This window comes from Xyrauchen texanus, chromosome 46, assembly GCF_025860055.1.
Source record: "Xyrauchen texanus isolate HMW12.3.18 chromosome 46, RBS_HiC_50CHRs, whole genome shotgun sequence".
Classification (NCBI taxonomy): Eukaryota; Metazoa; Chordata; class Actinopteri; order Cypriniformes; family Catostomidae; genus Xyrauchen; species Xyrauchen texanus.
Genome location: NC_068321.1, coordinates 2,619,255 through 2,639,392, shown reverse-complemented (window position 1 = coordinate 2,639,392; position 20,138 = coordinate 2,619,255). Strand labels below are relative to the sequence as shown.

General features: G+C 40.4%; 1 protein-coding gene across 2 annotated transcripts in view; it reads right to left on the bottom strand.

Annotated features, from left to right (window-relative positions):
* LOC127638653 (anoctamin-3-like) overlaps nt 1-20,138 on the bottom strand; it is a 208,802-nt gene that overhangs the window by 55,119 nt on the left and 133,545 nt on the right. For both annotated transcript variants that reach the window (XR_007969884.1, XM_052120275.1), the window contains exon 13: nt 11,092-11,152. Coding sequence is in view for 1 of the 2 variants with exons in the window: in XM_052120275.1 (XP_051976235.1) it covers nt 11,092-11,152 (61 nt within the window). In the remaining variant the exon portion in view is untranslated. The remainder of the gene's footprint in view (nt 1-11,091; nt 11,153-20,138) is intronic.

Below are 20,138 nucleotides of genomic sequence, written 5' to 3'. Positions count from 1 at the left end.
CACTCAAATGTGTTCTCAGAAGCCCGCAAAAATATGACAGTGACTAAAATGTTGCTTTGCTTAGGACTCCCATATCACCTACAATTTTGCACCTAAAAAATACTCTTCGTTGATGAGTGGTACAGAAGCACGAAATGTGTCAGAATGCAACTAATAATTAAATTGAACATTAGAATAGTATTTTTCTTCTAAAGTCAGATTTCTGTGCCAGACAGTATCGTCTCGGGTAACATGTGTAACCCTTGTCCCCTGAAAAAAGCGGAACGAGATGCTGAGCTTTTGCTAAGCGCTACGGGGGAACAACTCTAGCTGTGATCCGAGCTGAATAGTGTGTGTAACACGTCAATGAACATTGACCAGAATTTATAGCCTCGGCTGATGTAATCATTAGATGCACCTGCGGCCAGGCTATAAATGGATACGTCACCAGGTGTCGTCAGATACTTCTTTTTGAAGAGCAGTCCTGGGACGTCCCAGTGCAGCTAAGAAGCGCAGCATCTCGTTCCGCTTTTTTCAGGGAACAAGGGTTACACATGTAAACCGAGACGTTCCCTTTACAAAAAGCTTCACTTTGATGCTGCACTTTTGCTAAGCGCTACGGGGAACGCAATTCCCACGCCGCCGCACTGGGGCTGTCCAGACCCCTACGGTTGTGGTGTGCTCACAAGAACGCGAGAGGTCTCAGACATGAGCTTGAGATGTCGACTCAAGGGCATAAGAGCCCAGAGTAGCATAAACATCTAAACCATAAAATTTGATTAATGTGTGCAGAGAGGACCAACCTGCCGCACCACAAACTTGTTCGGTGTCAACTCAAGGGCGTAAGAGCCCAGAGTGGCATGAACATCCAACCTATAAAAGTTTAATGAATGTGCGTGGAGAGGACCAACCTGCCGCACCACAAACTTGCTGCAGAGGGAGACCTCTAGCCAAGGCTTTAGAGGAGGAGAGCCCTCTGGTAGAGTGCGCCCTAAAACCTACTGGCGAAGCTTTACCGTGCGCCTCGTAGGCCCGGGCAGTAAGGTTGCCCTGACTTTACACCACTAGCAAATTCGGTGGACGTAATTCTGAAGGGCACAGACTGGACAAAGTCTGAGTAGTCTTTAGCTGCTCCGGCATTACAAACGGCAGGGAGCAGAGGGCTTAGAGAATGACTGGCCAAGGGTCATGAAAGGCACCTTGGGCAGGTAGTCAGGGTGAGGGTGCAAAGAATGCTTTTGGTCCTACCTGGGGCAACTCAAAACAGGCCGGCAAAAGAGACAGCGCCTGTAGGTACCCAAGTCTCCTTAGAGACGTAATTGCCATATGAAAAACCATCTTGAGGGTCAGAAGTCTACCAAACGCTGACTCTAGAGGTTTAAAAAGGGGGATCTTACCCTATGAAGAGGTCCTAGCAAGGATGCCCATCCGCCCACCGAGGCGTGGCAAACCGAAGTGGAGGCCACATAGAACCTGGCAGTGGTGAGGCAAGTGCCCACTGACAGTTCTTTCTACAGAGACTCCAAAACTGAAGCAAACTGGCAGTTAGCTGGTTCTGTAATATGAACTTATTAGAAGGAAACGCATGCAGGCATATTAGTGCCATGTATACGCCACCACGATCAGCCCCCCCGGGGGTGGGGGGGGTTATTGACTCAGGGAGAAGTGGAGGAGACATTGCGCTTACAACATAGGCGAAGAGGTCCTCTTCTGCCCTGTAAAATCTACCCAGATCAGTTCCAAGTGGAGGGAGCCCTAGCACTTGAAATGTTCTCGATAACCTCAGGAGAAAGCCCTGCAAACCTCAGTTGGTACCCTACAGGGGCCAAGCATGAAAGGTTTCACAATTCGGGCCGGGGATGAATATGTCCCCTGAGCCTGAGAAAGATTGTCCTCCCTGTTCGGAATCGACCAAGGCGAACCATAGAGGAGAGATATTAACTCCGAGAACCATATCCTGTTCGGCCAGCGGAGCGCCATAAGTAGGAGGCAAGACCCTTGCTGGTGAACATTGGCCAAGACTCCTGGGAGCAGAGAAACCGGGGAAAGAAACGCATACAGACGCGCTGTGGGTCATGTATGTGACTTAACTTCCAGACCCAAGGGGGGGCTGGGTGACTCAGGGAGAAGTAGAGGAGACATTGCGCTATTCATAGAGGCGAAGAGGTCCTCTTCTGCCCTAAGATCTCACCCAAACTTGTTCCAAGTGGAAAAAGCCCGGCATTTAAAAAGGTCTCGATAACCTCAGGAGAGAGCCCTGTGTCCCTCAGTTGGTACCCTTAGGGGCCAAACATGAAAGATTCCACAATTTGGGGCAGGGATGAAATATTGCCCTGTGCCTGAGATAGAAGATCCTTCCTGTTCGAATCACCCAAGGCGAGCACGAGGGAAGAGATTAGCTCCGAGAACCAAGCCCTGTTCGGCCAGCTGGTGCTATCATTAAGAGGTAAAAACCCTTGCTGGCGAAGTCTGGGCAACTACTACCTTAGGGTGGAGTTCTTAACTCCCCCGTTGGTATTTTCTGTCTGGACCGTAAATCTGCTCCCATATACGGGCATCCAGGGATATAACTGACCTGAGTGACAGGAGCTTGCCCTGGGCCCTAAGGAGAACCCAACGTGTCAGAAATACAGCTGACAAGAACGTGGGTCTCCTTGATGATTTATGTAAGAGGCTACCGCTGTATTGTCCACCCGCACCAAGACATGGCAGCCTCAGGAGGAGGTATTTCAGGGCCAGAAATACAGCCATCAACCCGAGACAGTGACTGTGACAACCGAGCTGATGACCCTCCTATCCCCTTAAGCTGGACGACCACTTAAGGCCGCTCCCCCTCCCATCAGGGAGGTGTCTGTCGTTAGCAGCCTGCGACAACAAGACGCACCTAGAGTGGGACCCAAGGCAGAAAAACGGGGTCTGAACCACATAGAAAGGGAACGAAGCCTGAGGCGCGTAACCCTATTTAGCCTAGGAGTTTTGGCCCTTGGAAGAAATCCCCTGGCTTTTGGCCACAACAAAAACGGTCTCATGAGCAGAAGGTCCAGAGGGATCACAGTGGACGCGTTCGCCCTGATACCTGGAAATCGTTGATACTGATAACAGTGCAACCTTGACCTAGCCTGACTTTGCTCAGGGTGATCTGAATGGACTCAATACTAGCGGGAGACAGTTGTGCCCGCATTGTGATTGAACTCCATACGATGCCCCGATAGACAGTATTCTGAGTGGGAGAGAGGATGCTTTTCTTGGCGTTGAGCCTCAACCCCAGAGAAACAGATGAGCTAAGACGATGTCCCTGTGCTGAACTGCCAGTTCCTGGAACTGCGCTAGGATCAGCCAGTCATCTACATAATTCAGAATGCAGATGCCCCGGAGTCGCAAGGAGCCAGCGCTACATCATGCATTGTGAATGTGCGGGTAAAAAGGGCTAGGCTGAGTGAAAGAACCTGACCCTGGAAGACTTCGCCCCCCCGGAAGTGAACCTCAGGAACTTTCCATGTTGTGGCAGAACTTCTAAATGAAGTATAGAAGTGCATCATAAGATCGATGGTGACCAGCCAAACAAGTTGTAGGGCTTGAGACACGACCGTCTTGACAGGCATCATCTTGGACTTGAACACCCACGGGTAGTTCAAGCTTTAAGATCTAAGCCAGACGCCACCCCTCACCCTCCATGGGAAACGGGAAGTATTTAGTGTAATAACCTAACTCTCTCTCTGGAAGGGGAACACATACCATGGCCCCTTTAACCAGGAGATTGAGTTTTTTGTTTTTACAAAAAAAAGAAATCCGGTTTACGGTAGTGAGAACACGCCGTTGAAACACAGAAAAGCGGTGAGTGAATTAAATCCTGACGCCCTTATAAGACCCACAGAAAAGAATATATCCGGCAGAAGTTTCCACGCTGCCAGGATCTCTGAGATGGGTATTATATTTTAACACTTCCTGTTGAGGGGTTGTCGGGTGTTTCGCGTCCTGAAAAAATGCAGGAACAGCGAAAACACCCAATTTTGATGGAAGCCTCTGCAACCCGAAACACCAAGAGGTGGCGGGAATGGAGGGGCTTCGAGGGGTTACCGGGAGGGGTGAAGTGAAGCACGCGCCCCGTCCCGAGGGGAGCTACCCCCTAATCTAGGCGCAAGACCGTCAGGGTTTTCTCTTGGGTCTTGCTTCGGGGGCTGGCGAGGGCGGCGAGACTGTCCCCAATCCCTGGGAGGAGGAGCACGACTCGCTACGCTTTGCTTTTGAGCCTCCCTTCAGTCAGGACCAAGGCGGGTCTGAGGCTTGCTCGTCAAGCACAGAACCCACACTCAGGTCGTCCAGGACGTCAGCCTGGTACGCCTGTAAAACAGCATAGTGTGCAGAGCAGCACCAGCCTGACCTGCTGCTTGATAAGCCCTTCCCACTAAAGTGGAGGTTGTCCTACAAGGCTTTGAGGGAAGAGAGGGCTTCTTAAGTGACGATGCCGAGCCGGGCGAGAGATAGCCCGCAAGCGTCTCTTCGACCGGCGGCATCACTGAATACCCTGTGCCGCAGCACACACGATAGTCGAATATAATGACGTCGAGGGTATGTGCACACGGGAAGAAAATATATATATATATTTTTTTTTTATTATTTTTTTTTTAGGGGTTCTCCATGAGCGATAAAGCTCTTCATGGAGGTTATCAAAGAAGGGAAGGGACCCATGAGGCGTTCCCTTTCTTCGACTGGAAGATAAAATCTATCCCCTAATTTGGAGCGTTTGGGGGTCTCTTTTTCACGTGGCCAGTCCAATCTGGCAACCGCACGAGTAACAACATCGAGCAATTCCTCCGTAGATTTTCTATCGCGGATGGAAAGCTCGGAGGCGGGAAGAGAATCGCGATCCACCTCATGATCCGAAGAAGCGCCGGAACGCACTTCGAGATCATGTGAAGGACCAGCTGGGTTTGGGGAGAAAGTGAGAGAAAGGGAACAACCCGTCTCTTGCTCCTCAGCCAAATCCATGCAAGAGCCCCACGAACGATCTTTTTTTTTTTTCGTGAGTGCTGACTCCCGGAAGAAAGCGAGGCGAGCACGACGCACTCTGCCTGTTAAAGCAAATGGCAGTGCTCGCACCCGCCCTGCTGCAACGCGAGAGCAGCGTGCTCTTACCCCCAAGCAAACAGCAAAAACTGATGTGTGTCGTCTTCAGCTATAGAGCGAGAAGAGAGGTACACGCACCGTTTACGGCTTTCAGTCATTCTTTCTTTTTTTCTTTCTTTTTTAGAAATATATATATATATAATATTTTCTAAACAGAAGAGAAAAGAGAACAACGTTCACTGCACACTGCCTAACTGATTCTAACTTCTAACAGAGGAAAGAAAGTTTTGATGGTTTGTGAAACACACAGAAACAGAATCGCTCTGAAAAAAGAGTTTCTGACAACACCTGGTGACGTATCCATTTATAGCCTGGCCGCAGGTGCATCTAATGATTACATCAGCCGAGGCTATAAATTCTGGTCAATGTTCATTGACGTGTTACACACATTATTCAGCTCGGTTCACAGCTAGAGTTGTTCCCCCGTAGCGCTTGTAAAGGGAACAGAATATTGCTGAGCAAGTTCATTAAAGTAAGTTAAACTGTCAACTACAGCTGTCAATTGACAATTTTTATATGATTATTTTCATAATATTTCATAGTTAATCGTGATTAATATCAGATTTTTAAAGTGCATCATTCCCAGTGATAGTTGCCTATACCCTCGCATCTCACAGTCAGATTCACTGGCAAGTGTACTTATTTTCAGTGAAACAATGGAATACTGCTCACATGACATTTTCATTGGTAGGATCATTCCAGAAAGCATGAAATCATTGTACTTATCACTAACTGGACTCCCTAAGCAAAGTTAAAATTTGTATTTATTAAGAGAGAAAAACTTTTGTATTGTTAATCATCTTTTCTTATATCAATATTGTTGTTTTCACTCTTCTTATATTGAATAATACACAAGGGTTAACGTATTTAATATTTGTCCATATGAAGAACGCTGCAGACAATGGCCGTGTCCGGAATGGCATACTACCCATACTACTCTTACTGCTTCTGCCATATCGATGTATGACAGAAATAGTAAGAGTACTATGGACCAATGCCTTGTTTTGCTTTTAGGTCTGGCACTGCCCTCATAATGATACCTCATCCGAATTGTCAGGTAATCAGGTGATGCATCAAAAGCTCAGCGACAACGGGTTTAAAGCTGAAATTCTATGAGCATTAAGTGGAGTGCTGACAGACCTTCAATGGGAGAACTATTCAGCTAATCAGTGCTATGTATCGTGTTTGGCTTGTAGTTGATAGTTAAGATTTGATGTGCTTCTTTGGTAAAAATTTTAACTAACAAAGGACATGAAGTCCCTTCAGAGTTTGTTTTGTAACATGTCCTTTTTCAATCACTTTATAATTTTCACAGAATAACTGTTGTGTGTTTCTGGTGTATAATCATGGTTGGGAGGGTTACTTTTGAAATGTATTCCACTACAGATTACAGAATACATGCTGTAAAATTTAATTTGTAACATATTCAGTTAGATTACTCAAGGTCAGTAACATATTCTAAATACTTTGGATTACTTCTTCAGCACTGGTAGATGGGTAAGATTTCACTTGTTTTGACCTTAAAAATATGCAGTGTTGTTTCTAAAACAAGCTCAATCAAACTGATCATGTTTTAAGGATTTTTAGATATTTTTACAGGAAAACAATAAAAAAATTATTATCAAGAATACGATTTTTGCTCTAATATCAAAGAAATTATGATCTAACATGAATTTTCTTGATAATAAATATGATTGTGTTTGGTAACATGCGCATGTAAAATGGCTAGAAAAAGCATTTTAGCTTAGCGTAATGCTGACAATTTACACAAGGTTTATTTCTATTTCTTCTGCTCGAAACTTACTTCAATCTTACTTCTCTGTCTGCTCGCATGAATGTAACTGTAATGTATGTGGGAAGCAGGAGAAGGCAGATGGGTGGTTTGGATCCAAATGCGGATTTTATTATAAATAACAAATAAATAAACACAAAGAAAAGGCCACGATGGGAAAAAATAACTAACTCTAACACATAAGAACAAACAGCTGGAAGAACATAAACGAAGGGCAGGAAACAGGGGCATAAGCACAACATGAAAACCATACAATGAACGACAAAGGAAAAGGAAAACAACAGGGTTTAAATACACAGACACAATGAAGACTAAACGAGACACAGGTGAGAACAATGATGAGTGCAGGCAGTGAGGGAGGCCGGGAATTGTGGGAATTGTAGTTTTTTTAGACAAAGACAAGTGAAACACGGAGCGGACAACAAGGAAAACGTGACATGGAACGGGATAAGTGACGTGAAACAGAAAACACGGGGCAGACAACACGGGAACGTAACAGTAACACATCATAAGAAAGTGTTTCACCGCTGTTCAAATGCACTTTGGATCACATAATTTATATGGATATGACAATATCCAATGACAATAAAATGCAAAGTAATCTTTTTAAATGTAACTGTATTGTAAATACCAATTATTTAAATTGTAACTGTAGTAAAATACAGTTACTTATATATTTTTTTTTAAAATACATAATCCCGTTACATTTATTCCGTTACTACCCAACCCTGTGTATACATCAGTTTAATTTCCCTACCAGACTCATCGCAAAGGTTCTGCCCTATTCCAACCAGTGTGTAGACCTCACACAAAAGTGAATAAAATGTCAGAATCTAATGTGAAAATGTTAAATCAGTTAATCTCAATTAAGAAAAATTTACACGTTAAACAATTTAAATTAATTACACGTTAACACTTTAATTTTGACCGCTCTACTGTCAACATGTTTATAACTAGCTGTAAAGCAGTCATTGGAAAGGAAGATGCGAGAACCGGCTTGACAATATAAATAATATTTTAATGATAAACTTAACAGACAAACATACACATGACATACATGTCCTTTGAGGCATCCCTCTCGGAGGCTTGATTAGCCTGACAAGGGACCGGGTGTGTATGATCACGACCCGGCCCCGCCCTCCGCCCTGCTACGTTCCTCCCTCGTTCTCTCAGGCAGGGGAGCCCCCGGCATGACGTACACCCCCCCCCCTTTCCCTGGGGAGGGGCGTGCCTCTTGCCCCGTCTGCCGGCAGGTCATCCCCATCTACCTGGACGAGGGAGGGGACAAGGGAAGGGAAACAGAAATAATTAAATGGGGGGGTACTTCCTGTAACAGTGTAGTACCCCCCAAAAAAACACTGTAAAATTTAAATGAGAGGGAAAAGGCCAACGCGGAGCGGCAGTGAGAGAGAGAGGAGAGAGAGATTTAAAAAACAACTAACTCGCCAGTTCTCCGATACGCCATAGCTTGTTCCTCGGCCACTCCTCCACCCTCTAACGGACGACAGCCGCGCCTCTCCGGCGGATCGGAGGCAGACCTCCAGCCCCTGCCGGACGGAACGCCCCGCCGAGTTCCTGGGGAACAGAAGGGATCTCCCCCGCCCCTGGCAGCGGTTCTCCTGCTCCAGGCAGTTCTCCCCGCTCACGGTCGGCGGTCTCAGACCCCACCACGTTTCAACGGCTGGTAGGGGACTTCTCCGCCCCTGGCAGCGGCCCTGACTGCTCCAGGCGGTCGGTTAGGAGCCCCTTCTCCCCTCGCGGTCGGCGGCCGTCGTCCGCTTCCAGGTGGCTGGGCTCCTCGTCCCCCGGCAGATGGCCGTGGCTGCTCCGTTGGGGTGGACGATAGTGGCGAGAATTCTACTACGGCGTGTCCCTCCTCCTTCCCGGATTTCGGTACCAGTGTAAAGCAGTCAATGGAAAGGAGGAGGTGACAACCGGCTTGACAATATAAATAATAGTTTTAAAGAGCAACATGCAGGTTGAATTTATAACTGAATTAATACTTTATATTTTCTGCAGAGGTCTTTTAAAAACACATATGTAGAAATTACTAATGAAATCTCATTTGATGTAGAGATTTTGATGAAAATGTGCTAGGCTCTGGAATACGCCTTTCCCGCTATCAACGCGTCATATGACGTAGGGCGAGGCAAACAAAAGAGCTCGCGGTCAGCTCTCATTGTGGGTGTTGATGTAGTTAGAGCAGTACAGAATGTTTTAGAGAAGCCATAATGGTAAATTATTGTGTTTGTGCTGGTTGCACGAATTCCAGCCTGTCAGGACATTGTTTCCATCATTTTCCTTCTAGAAAAAACAAGGCTTTTCGGTCTTGAGTGCGTTTTGTGCAGGTGAAGAGAGCAGACTTCACTGCCGCGTCTGTTACCACACACTCGGTCGTTTGTGGCGCACATTTCACTCCGGAGAATTATCGACCTGGAGATTTGTTGGAGTCTCGGATGGGATTTCGGAGTAAGGACCATGTGAGGCTGATTACTGATGCTGTTCCCTCAGTGCACTCGATGGAATCAAGTCCACCGTCAAAGTGTACACCGGATTTTGGCGCGGGCTGGACTGGAGGACAAAGTGCTAACGTTAGCAGACATTCTGTGCAACGAAAACGAGGACTTAGCAGAGTAAGTCTTACATTTAATTATTTTAACTCTTAATTTGCTCATAATTATAGGCCTGTGGGCCATCATAGGCATGTTCGTCCACACCGGAGAACTCGGTTTCTTCATTCGCATTCATTGTAACCTGAGCTTGAACTTGACCAGACTCCCTCGCCCATCGTCACTTCCGATTAGTGCTTTATAGACGCGGAAGTTATTTTATCACAATTTATCTCAAAATATCGTTAATGGCTAAATATATATTACTCCAGTTCAGAAAATCTAGTTGTTTTACCATCAACATACACTATGCTATATAGGGGTGTCCAACCTGCATGTTGCTCTTTAATGATAAACTTAACAGACAAACACACACATGACGGACATGTCCGTAAACTATCTCTCTCTCCTGCACAATCCTCTGCAGTCAGCCTTTATCCCTCTCGGAGGCTTGATTAGCCTGATAAGGGACCGGGTGTGTATGATCACGACTCGGCCCTGCCCTCCGCCCTGCCACACTAGCTAAATAGATGAATTTAGGGGAGTTTCATTTCTAAATGCTGACGTTGAGGGTCAAATGGCCATATTCTATTCTATTCTATTCTGATCAGCTCTATTCTATTCAATTCAAATCTATGCTTTTGTATGCTGATTAGTTCTAATCTAGTATGTTCCATTCTGTTGTTTGATCATCAGGTCTATTTGAATATGTTCTGTTCTATTGTATGCTGATTAAAATCTGTTCTGTTCTTTTCTATTGTCTTCTATTCTGATGCTTTTGTATGCTGGTTATTTCTATACTATTATATGCTAATCAGTTCTATTCTATTCTGCTTTCTTATTTTCTGTTGTATACTGATAAATTATTTTCTGTTCTATTCTAAACTGTTATATGCTGTTCATTTCTATCCTATTCTGTTCTATAATGATCTCTTCTATTCAGTTGTATGCTGATCAGTTCTGTTCTATTCTATTTGACTATGTTCCATTCTGTTGTTTGCTCATCAGGTCTATTCTATTATGTTCTATTCTATTCCATTCTATTCTGACTAGCAGTCCTGCTGCTTTATCGGATTCTATCCCTTTTTCTCTAATTGCTTGAATTCGCCTATTTTGTCTTCTTTCTCCTGGGACTTATTTTATTAGCTTTAGCCAGTCGATAACACTATACTGTGTACACAATCAGCCAGCACTAACTCACCTCTGATCACTGCCAGGGACAATTCGACAATTAGCTGTTTATATGTGGCTGCCCATTTGCTCTTCAAATGTACATGACAGTTATCTAAAGTTTAAACACTGACATTTTTAAATGTTTAAGCTGTAAATGAGGTCTGTAATGACCTGACTGGATGGCTTGTTGTAATGTAGGACAAAGCCACGATTGATTACAGCTGCTTCTCTTGGGCTTTTTACTCAATCCTATTATAGAAGCAGCAGACAGCTATAGATTCTTATTCTGCATGCGTATGCTGAAGGAAAGTCTTCTATAATGATTTCATTTGTACTTCAAAACAAATGCTGACCTGTGTTTCTCTGTGCTGAATGAAAGAGCTCTGATTAATTTAAAAGATTTAAGCTCACCCCATATTGCCATGAAGATAGCAAAGAAGACTGTGCCTCCATTATCAAAGAGATGAGTCACCTGGTGGGCAGAACAAACACAATGTGTTTAAGAAAAAAAAGTATATATAAAGGGATATAAAGAAAACAAAACAAGCTAAACCGTTACATGCTTTTGTGCACTTTTTGCCTGTAGTGAGTTTATGTTGACACTCTATTCAATAAAAAACAATCACAAGTAGTCACTGTGGGCGACAATCAACAGGAAATGGCAATCTGTCAGTAACTGGGGATAGGAGTACTTTATTAGAAAAGACTGACATTTTACGAGACGTAACTGTCTATTGAGCTACACATAACATTTAAGCTACATATAAACTCCACATACACTGATGAGCCAAAACATTATGAGCACTCAAAGGTGAAGCGAGTAATGTTGATCATCTCCTAACAAGGCCACATGTCTGGGTAGATTAGATGGTAAGTGAACAATCAGTTCTTGTAGTCAACATGTTGAAAGTAGGAGAAATGTGCAGGTGTAAAGACATGAGCGACTTGATGACTGGGTCATAGTATCTCTGAAACGGCAAGGCTGGTGAGGTGCTCCGGTCAGCAGTAGTGAATACCAACTGACAGTGGTCAGAGAAAGAACAAAACACAAACCGGCGACATTGTGTTGGTCACCCAAAGCTAATCGATGCATGAGGGCAATGAAGGCTATCCCGTCTGGTCAGACCCAACAGAAGGTTTACTGTGGGTAGCTGCAGACCAGTCAGAGTGCCACTGTCCACCATTGAAAGCACCTACAATGGGCATGCAAGGGTTGGTACTGGACCTTGGAGCAGTGGAAGAAGGTCACCTGTTCCGATAAGTCCCATTTTCATTTACATCACGTGGATGGCCATGTACGTGTGTTGTTTACCTGGGAAAGTGATGGCACCAAGATGCACTGTGGGAAGACGACAAGCCGGTGGAGGGAGTGTGATGCTCTGGGCAATGTTCTGTAGGGAAACCCTGGGTCCGGCCAATCATGTTGACTTCAGTTTGACACGTGTCACCTACCTAAACATTATCGCAGACCAGTATAGTATATTTTTCAATATTCTAGTATGTTTCTTATATATCAAAATACTTATAGGAGTTTCCTGGCCTTTGTGTGACCCAGGAGAGAGCATATGAGGTTACTAAAAGTGTTGATGCTGCAGAGGCCACAAAGAGCACCCAGCTGTAACAAAATAATGAGACTAAGGACCTTGAAGATAGACTAAAGCCAAGTTTCTACCAGTAAAAAGATATCAAAAGGCTCTGTGAGATAATGGTGGCAAATAGTATCCATTGGTTACAAAAATAACAAAGGGGCACAGAAATGAGGTAATGCCAGATAACAAACTGTATAGAAGAGGAGGTTTTGGACTAAGACAGTCAGAACGGACAGCTGGCCGGTCTCATGTTTGTTGGTGTTCAATAAACTACAATTTTGGCATCTGGAACTCAAGACTCAGAGAGTTTTCTTACAACTTAGAGAGATTCATCGCGATATTCCACGACATATCTTTGGCGCCCAACTCGTGGGGCTGGCATTGAGGTCAAGGGGGCAGAGGTCGCTGGTGGGACGGCTTGCACGAATCGCACAGAAACACCGGCGCCAGAAACTGAGGTAAGCATCTTTGCTTAAGGTGTTTTTGTGTGATCTGTGGTAGCGAGTCCCGTAAGTGGCTTCCCTAAGACTTTTGCCAGTCCGGACATAGAATAATTTGAACTAATTGGCTAAAATAGAGGCGAGTTCCAGATTTCAAAAATAGGGGGTGGGATTGTTTAAGAGAGTTTAAGAAAGTTTATTTGAAGAAGGTAGAAAAAGCCTGGGGTGAGTCGAGGAGCGACGCGTGAAAATTCTCGGTTAGGTGCATTTATTCAAGGTTTTGCCAGAAGAGTGGCTGAAAATCCTGTACAGGTGAAAATCCTAACACGGGTGGAGAAGTGAAAATTCGCGCAAAATTCCTCCAGGTGTTAGATTAAGTTATTTATTGCAGTGTTTGACGGAACCCGGACTGTGCAGAAAACGGGGAATTGTTGAACTATGTGTGCATGTTTGAGATAATGAATAATGTGCATGACTAACTATGTTGTTGGTGCATGTGTGCTTTAATTGCGCCGTTCTTGTGTTTATTCAAATGCATGGTTGCAATGTTGATGATGTATTGTGTGCAAAGGCAGAATAATACAGAGAATCAGGTGCACTAAGCAGGAAATGCTAAATGAGAGCAAAAGTGGAAAACTAATTGAAACAGTGAATTGAATAAAACTATTGTTGAAAAAGTATAAAGACGCAAAATGGCACCGGCTTCTCTGATATCTCCCTGCCTTGCTCTCACTCACTGGTCAGCTGAACGGACAGCTCTGTGAGTGAGGGAAGGGAGATTCAGAAGACAAAAAATAGAATAATTGGGAAAAAGATAAAGAAAAGGCAAAAAGTTTTCCATTACAGTGAACAAGACTAGAGAAAAATGCAGAGACATGCGAGTTTTGTAAAGTTGGAGATCAATGCAGATCTGAAGAGTGGGAGAGAGAATTGGAAAGAGCGCTGATAGAGTTAAAGGGAATCAGCGATCATTTTTGGAAAGAATCAGAGTACATAGATTACGCAGGGCAGAAGAGAAAATTAACTGCAAAAAAGAAGGAGTTAATGATAACCTTAACTGAAGTGGTGAATTTAGGAGAAATAGAACAGGAGTGGCCATTTTTTAACTGGTTGGATGTTGCGGTTAGGAACATAGATCCTAAATTATTTGTGGATCACATAACTACACTCTGTAAAACAGGCCATAGAGATGAGATAGATATATACAGGGGACATTTGAAAGTGTCAGTCAAGGAGGCGAATATTCCTTACTTGAAATCTGAAGTGGCACATTATTGGGAAACGTTGTTTTAAGAGGGCAGACTTGGATAGGGAAACATAGATATGCATGACATAAAGCAGAATACAAAACTTAAGTGTGTATTGCTAATATAGACATAGATAATGATGCATTACTTATGTGAAAGCAATGTATTGCTCATGTTGAAATAAATATGTAATCAAAAATGAAAGTATAATGCATGATAAAGCAAATAATTAGAAAAATGAATGCATTAGTTTAAACACTTGTGACCATGCTGTATGTATAAGAAATAAGTAATGTATAATCATGTTATCCAGTTTAGACTTTGTACCTAAGATGTATGTATAAGTAGTATGTGAGGTATAACCATGTTTTCAGGAAAGTTTTGTAATTCACAAAATAAGATTATACTAACAAACATAAAGCATGAATAAACAAATAGTTGGTTTTGAGAAGAAATAAAGTGAAACCATATAAGCAATAAAAGAAGGAACATAAGCAAATAATAAAATAAAAGAATAAGAGAAAATATAAGTTAAGAAAATAAAGAGGATAACAAAAAGAGTAAAAAGAAAGAAATAAAAGATAATAAATAAATATAAGGGGAAGAGATAAGAAATAAAAATAAGTATAATAAATATATAAATAAGTATTAGTAGTAATAAATATTTAGTTTATTTAGTTGGATGTTATCCAGAAGTACAGTTGTTGATTTTTTCATTCTCTCTCTCTTACAGTACACTGGAGACTGAGTGCTGGGAAAGAGAGAAGGGAGGGGCTGCTAGAGTGAGAATAGGGAGCTGTAAAGGGAGGGCTTTGAGCACGCACAGAGAAACAGAACAATACTTTTTTTTTCCTTGTCTCAGTTTTCCTCCTGAAGCAGAAATCATAATGTGGAAATAAGATGTTACTGAATTTGAGAGGAGACTAACTGAGAGGAGAAAAGAAATTGAATTAAAAAGATTAATAATAGAAACACAGGGAATTAGTGATCATTTCTGGAGTTATGAACAAATTAAATACAGTCAAAAATGTTAAGGTGATTTTTAATAGGGAGAGTAAAGGAGAATTAGCACCAATGTAGAAATTGTCTTGAACAGAGACCCAAAATGGATGTGACCTCTGTGGGTGGAAGTACATGAGTTTTAATATAAAAAGAAGTAACAGATATAGCAATCAACCACTGTAAATAATGAGTGTATTTTAATGGAAATAAAGGAGAGGGATAAAAAGAGGAGAGCAAAAGGAGGGGCAGAAGTAATAGGTTTGTTTTAGTATAATATTTTTTGAGAGCTCTGTGTTTATAAAGGCCTTGTGTTTGTAAAAAGTGTGAAAGGTTCTGTGTTTGTGAGAGAATCTGTGTTTTAAAGTATGGGAAGTATGACTGAAGTGTGATTAGCGTATGGAAGTGTATGTTATATGAGCCCTATAAATATCCATCCAGATAGAGAGGTTGATCCTTTGCTGCATAACTAATGAGGAGTATGTATGCAATTTACATAAAAGAAAATATATTTAGACTATTTTCATCAATATAAGAGGCAGAAGAGATCTGATGATTAAAAACAAAGAGGGCACTTAATAAATATTATGATTGTAGAATTAAAACCAATGATAAAAATTATATTTGTATGTCTGTGTAAATGTGTGTATGTATATGTATGTATGTATGTATGTATGTATAAGGATAAATATAGTACAGTATAAACAAACAAATAGCTTTAAAACAAAAATGTGCATGAAATCAAAAAGTTAACCCTTAGCGGACTGGACAATGTTTATTCTTGGGCTGTTCTTTTCATGTCATGAATGAAGCCTGATGTAAGATTAACTAAACTGAAAGGGAGCAGCTGTTGAATGGACGTGTCAGATCATAACTCCTTTTATATCAAAGTGATGAGTAAGAATATTTAGATTATAAAAAAGTGATAACTTTAAAGTGATTGAATTGCATTTGGGAAATCACATTATCTGGACAAACAATAAAGCTTTGAGTCGAGTGTATTGCGCTAAACTAAAGTCAAATAAGTAATTGTATTTTAAACCAAGGTTGTATTTAAGATAAGTGTTGTTATATTCAAGCAAATGGCAAAAGAGGACCAAAGATATGATAAAATAAGAAAATTATATTTTGTATCTTATGCAGTTAAACCTTAAATGTGAAAACTTCACATTCATGTGTCCATTTTATGTTCTGTCTGGTCCAGTTTATGAGAGAATAATATTTTAACATTATTACATTAAACACAAGAAAGTTGTTTTTGAATTTTCTATGATTTAAAAAATGTCTGGAGAACAATTTAAATGTGAGTGCAGCGTTATCGGTGTAAACTTGATCAACCAACAAAAGATAGGCAGAGATTTTTTATTTTTGTTAGGGACTGTCTGATGAGGGCATTGAGGATGGCTTTGAGGGGAAACAGGCCTCTCTTGATGTCTTCAGACAGACAGAAAGGGGCCCTGACTTTAGAAAAAGATAGGAAGCAGATAGATAGCTATTTTATTTTTATTTTATTTATTTTTTGTTTGGTATACACAGAATAGGTCTTGGTTGATCGTGGATACACTGAGAAGCTGCATTTGAGACTAAAATTAAAGGAAAATAAATTTAAGAATGATTTGGATCATTTAAAAATTAGTCTTTGGGGCAGGTGAAGCCCATAGAGAAAGGTTAAGATTAAATTGACCATCATAACTTCCTCATATATGAATGTTAATAAGTTCATATTCATGTGTCTATTCTGTGTTTCATTTGTTATTATTATGTGTGTTGTTTCACTAACTCATTCTGGAACTAGTTTCTCACCATTGCAGACGGCTGAGAAAGATGATTTTATAGAAGTTACTAATGCTGCAGGAGGAAATCTGGACACAAAGAAGACTGAAAATGATGTGACTGATCTGATATATCCTCCTGCGCTCATTACTGCTGGTAATCATTATTGATTTGCCATTTATAATATGGATTAAAATTTCTCTGGAAAAGTTGATTTCAATCTTATACGATCACTTTATGATTTTCCAGAATGCCATCAATTGGGTTTAATGCCCGTGTCTAAATTGTTCTGAGGGTCTAAATTTAAATCCAGCAGCTAACCACTGATTTATTGATTTGAAGAGTAAATATTACAAACATGTGGCAAAGTTATAGAGTTACCTATTGGATGGGTTACTCCCCCAAATTTTCCAGAGAGTACCCTCATAATAAAAAAAAAAAATAATAAAAAAATAAAAAAAAAGGAGCTTAGTGTGTGCTATAAAGTGCTGATTGAGTGTCTATTTCTATTACTACTATTTTAGTTTGCCATAGTTAATACATGAAAGTGTAATTTTAGAGGTATAATAGTGATAACTGTTAAAAGATGATGAAACATTTGGATAAAAAAAATAAAAATAAAAATAAATAAATAATGTAATGAGTCATGAGAAATTAAAAGTAAGTAGTGTATCTTACCGAGCAATTATTTCAAAACACAAGAAAAGAGATATGTTTTTAGATATGTTTGTCTTTAAGACTTTATTCTGTTTAATCTTTTACTTTTCTGTTAGTTTAAAAACTTGATTTATATTATTTTATTAGATAGAATGGAAGTTCCTTCACCTGAGAAAGTGTAAGAAATGGAGATAGTAATAATAAATTATTACTTAATAATAAAAAAGGGATTATAATATATTAATAATAAGATAGGTGTTGTAAATGTAAAGCTCTGCATGAACAGAAGGCTAAACATAAGTTGTATTGATTATATAGAGAATGTCGAAAAAGACATTGTGTTCTGTTTTATTAAAGATTAGAAAGGTTATTTGTATGTTGTTTGAATGGACAGAAGAAAGTAAGATGAGAGTAGTTTTTGATGAGAGTAGTTTTTGTTTTTAAATGGTGTGAGATGAGAAAGTTTGAAAGCAGTTAATATAATCAGTTATTATAAATATCACTATTTTTACTGTTGAAGAATAAATTAAATGTATTATTGTGAAACAGTGTAATAAAATTGATAAGTGTTTGCTTGAAACAGAAACACAAGAGCAGAATTTGAAGAAATATTCATAAGTGTTTTATTTCATTTTATTTTGGTTTGATTTTATTTTTATATGTAAAATGATGTGCCTTGACACTAATGTTAGATAGAGTGATATGAAGGAGTTCAAACAGCTCCTCATCAATGATTAAAGATTTTATATATTAAGAGGGCAATCTAAAGTTAAGGGTTTATACTAAAGAAAACAGATTAAGTTGAAAATTCATCTGAAAGAATAAATGTAGGTTCAAAAACTATCTAGAGACTATTATTGAATTGAGGTGATGTTTTTAATTAAGCTTCCTAGAAGCTTGAGAGGCTTTGTTCTGATGTTAGTCCTCACCATGATACATAGTTTTGTGTAACATTTGCTAAAGTAGCAGAAATAAAACCTGAATGGAAATTAATTATCTATAAATGAGTTCAATTTTAGCATATTTTACTTTTACTTTGGACAATTTTAATAGACTGATGAATTTTTAATAATGCTTTTTTGAATTTAAACATGTTTTGAATTGTCTCCATATTTAAGCATTTGTAGATGTTCCATTGGCTGTGTCGGTTCTCTGGTGATGCTCCCTGAAAAAGAAAATATCTGTTTACTGATACCAAATTATTAAGGATCGAGGACTGAGCAGCATCAAGACCAGTGGCAAGAGGTGACGACCCAATGACGGGTAAGACTTGACAATGGCATAAAAGGTTAAGCAACCAAAGCAGGGGCGTCACCGCCCTGGAGACCTGACTAAGAAGGTTTGAAAGTGGTTTAAGGAAGTGGATGAATGCTCTTAGATCAGAAGCATCAAAAGGGAGGTCTAGAAGAGACCTGCTCAAAAATTTAAAAGTTCCACTGAACCCGACTGCATTTTAATAACCACTTTACTAAAATAACTTATCACAGTGTTAAATACTAAGCATTCTGTCACTGTGTTGTCAGGGGATCATACCCTGTGTAGAGGATTATTTATAGATTGTTTTGGGGGTAAAGTTTTGAGAACCGTTGCAGACAAAGGAGTGCTTGACTTTATATAGAAGTATTAAACAAACATGGGAATGTTTGTATGATAATGAATTTAGACTGGAAGATGATTTATTACTTTTACTTATGCTTTAATTGAACTCATGTACATTGTAAAAGTAATGAAGAATGGAAAAGATACATGGTGGTGACTAAAGATTAAGATTGCTTGTCTTGTTTGTTTGTAACAATATAAATGGAATTAATTAAGAAATAGGGTGAAGGGTTGGCTACAATTGGTATAATAATTGAAACAACAATTTGTGAGAGGGAATAATATAATATTGTGTGTTACCATTGATTAAATAAAAACCAGATGAAGTACTGATCAATGTAAATGGCCCAATGCAACAGAAAGACCAAACTGGGAGGAAATTGATTCCTCCAATGATATGTTATATATTTGATAATTCTTTTATTGATTTAATACTCTGAATTACTCTGATATAGTCTGAAACTATGAAAAAAAGCTTAGCTTTCAGGGAAAATTAATTAATGTGATACAGACATTGAGAGTCCTTGGGAAACAGGAGGAAATGAAATGTATGTGATAAGTGAATGAGTAGGGAGTTTTAAGATAAGGAACACCTGTGGTAGTTTACCTCCTCTGTGGAGAATTATAGCCTTTTTGTGAATGGCCCTTTCTGTGAATGACCATGAAAAATGTTGTGTATAGATATGGGATGATCTAATGTTTTTAATTGGAACAAAGTCAGGCTATGCCTGGCTCCTGCCTGGAGGAGGCAGAGGACCCATGTGTTATTTAGTGCTAGAAATGAGATGCAACAAATGTGTGTGTAGCAAATGACTGTAATAAGGGAAATCATTTAATATATTAATCAGATGAATGCAGAAAGTAATGATTGTTAGTTAATATAAAACATGTAACCATATGAGGTGATTACAGTGTTCTTTATGCATATAAAATGAAATAGTCATGCTGTTGCCATCATTGAAGCAAGTTAGGACAGGATGACCCGCTGAAGGAGAGAAGGTGGAAAACAATTGCGGCCTACAATACCAATGAATAAGAAAGACATATTAATATGGATGTTATTACTGACATACTTGGGACAAGTGTTGCCCCCAATGATGGGGCCTACCAGAGAAACGTCCCAAGAAGGACCAGGATCACCAGATGAACAATTC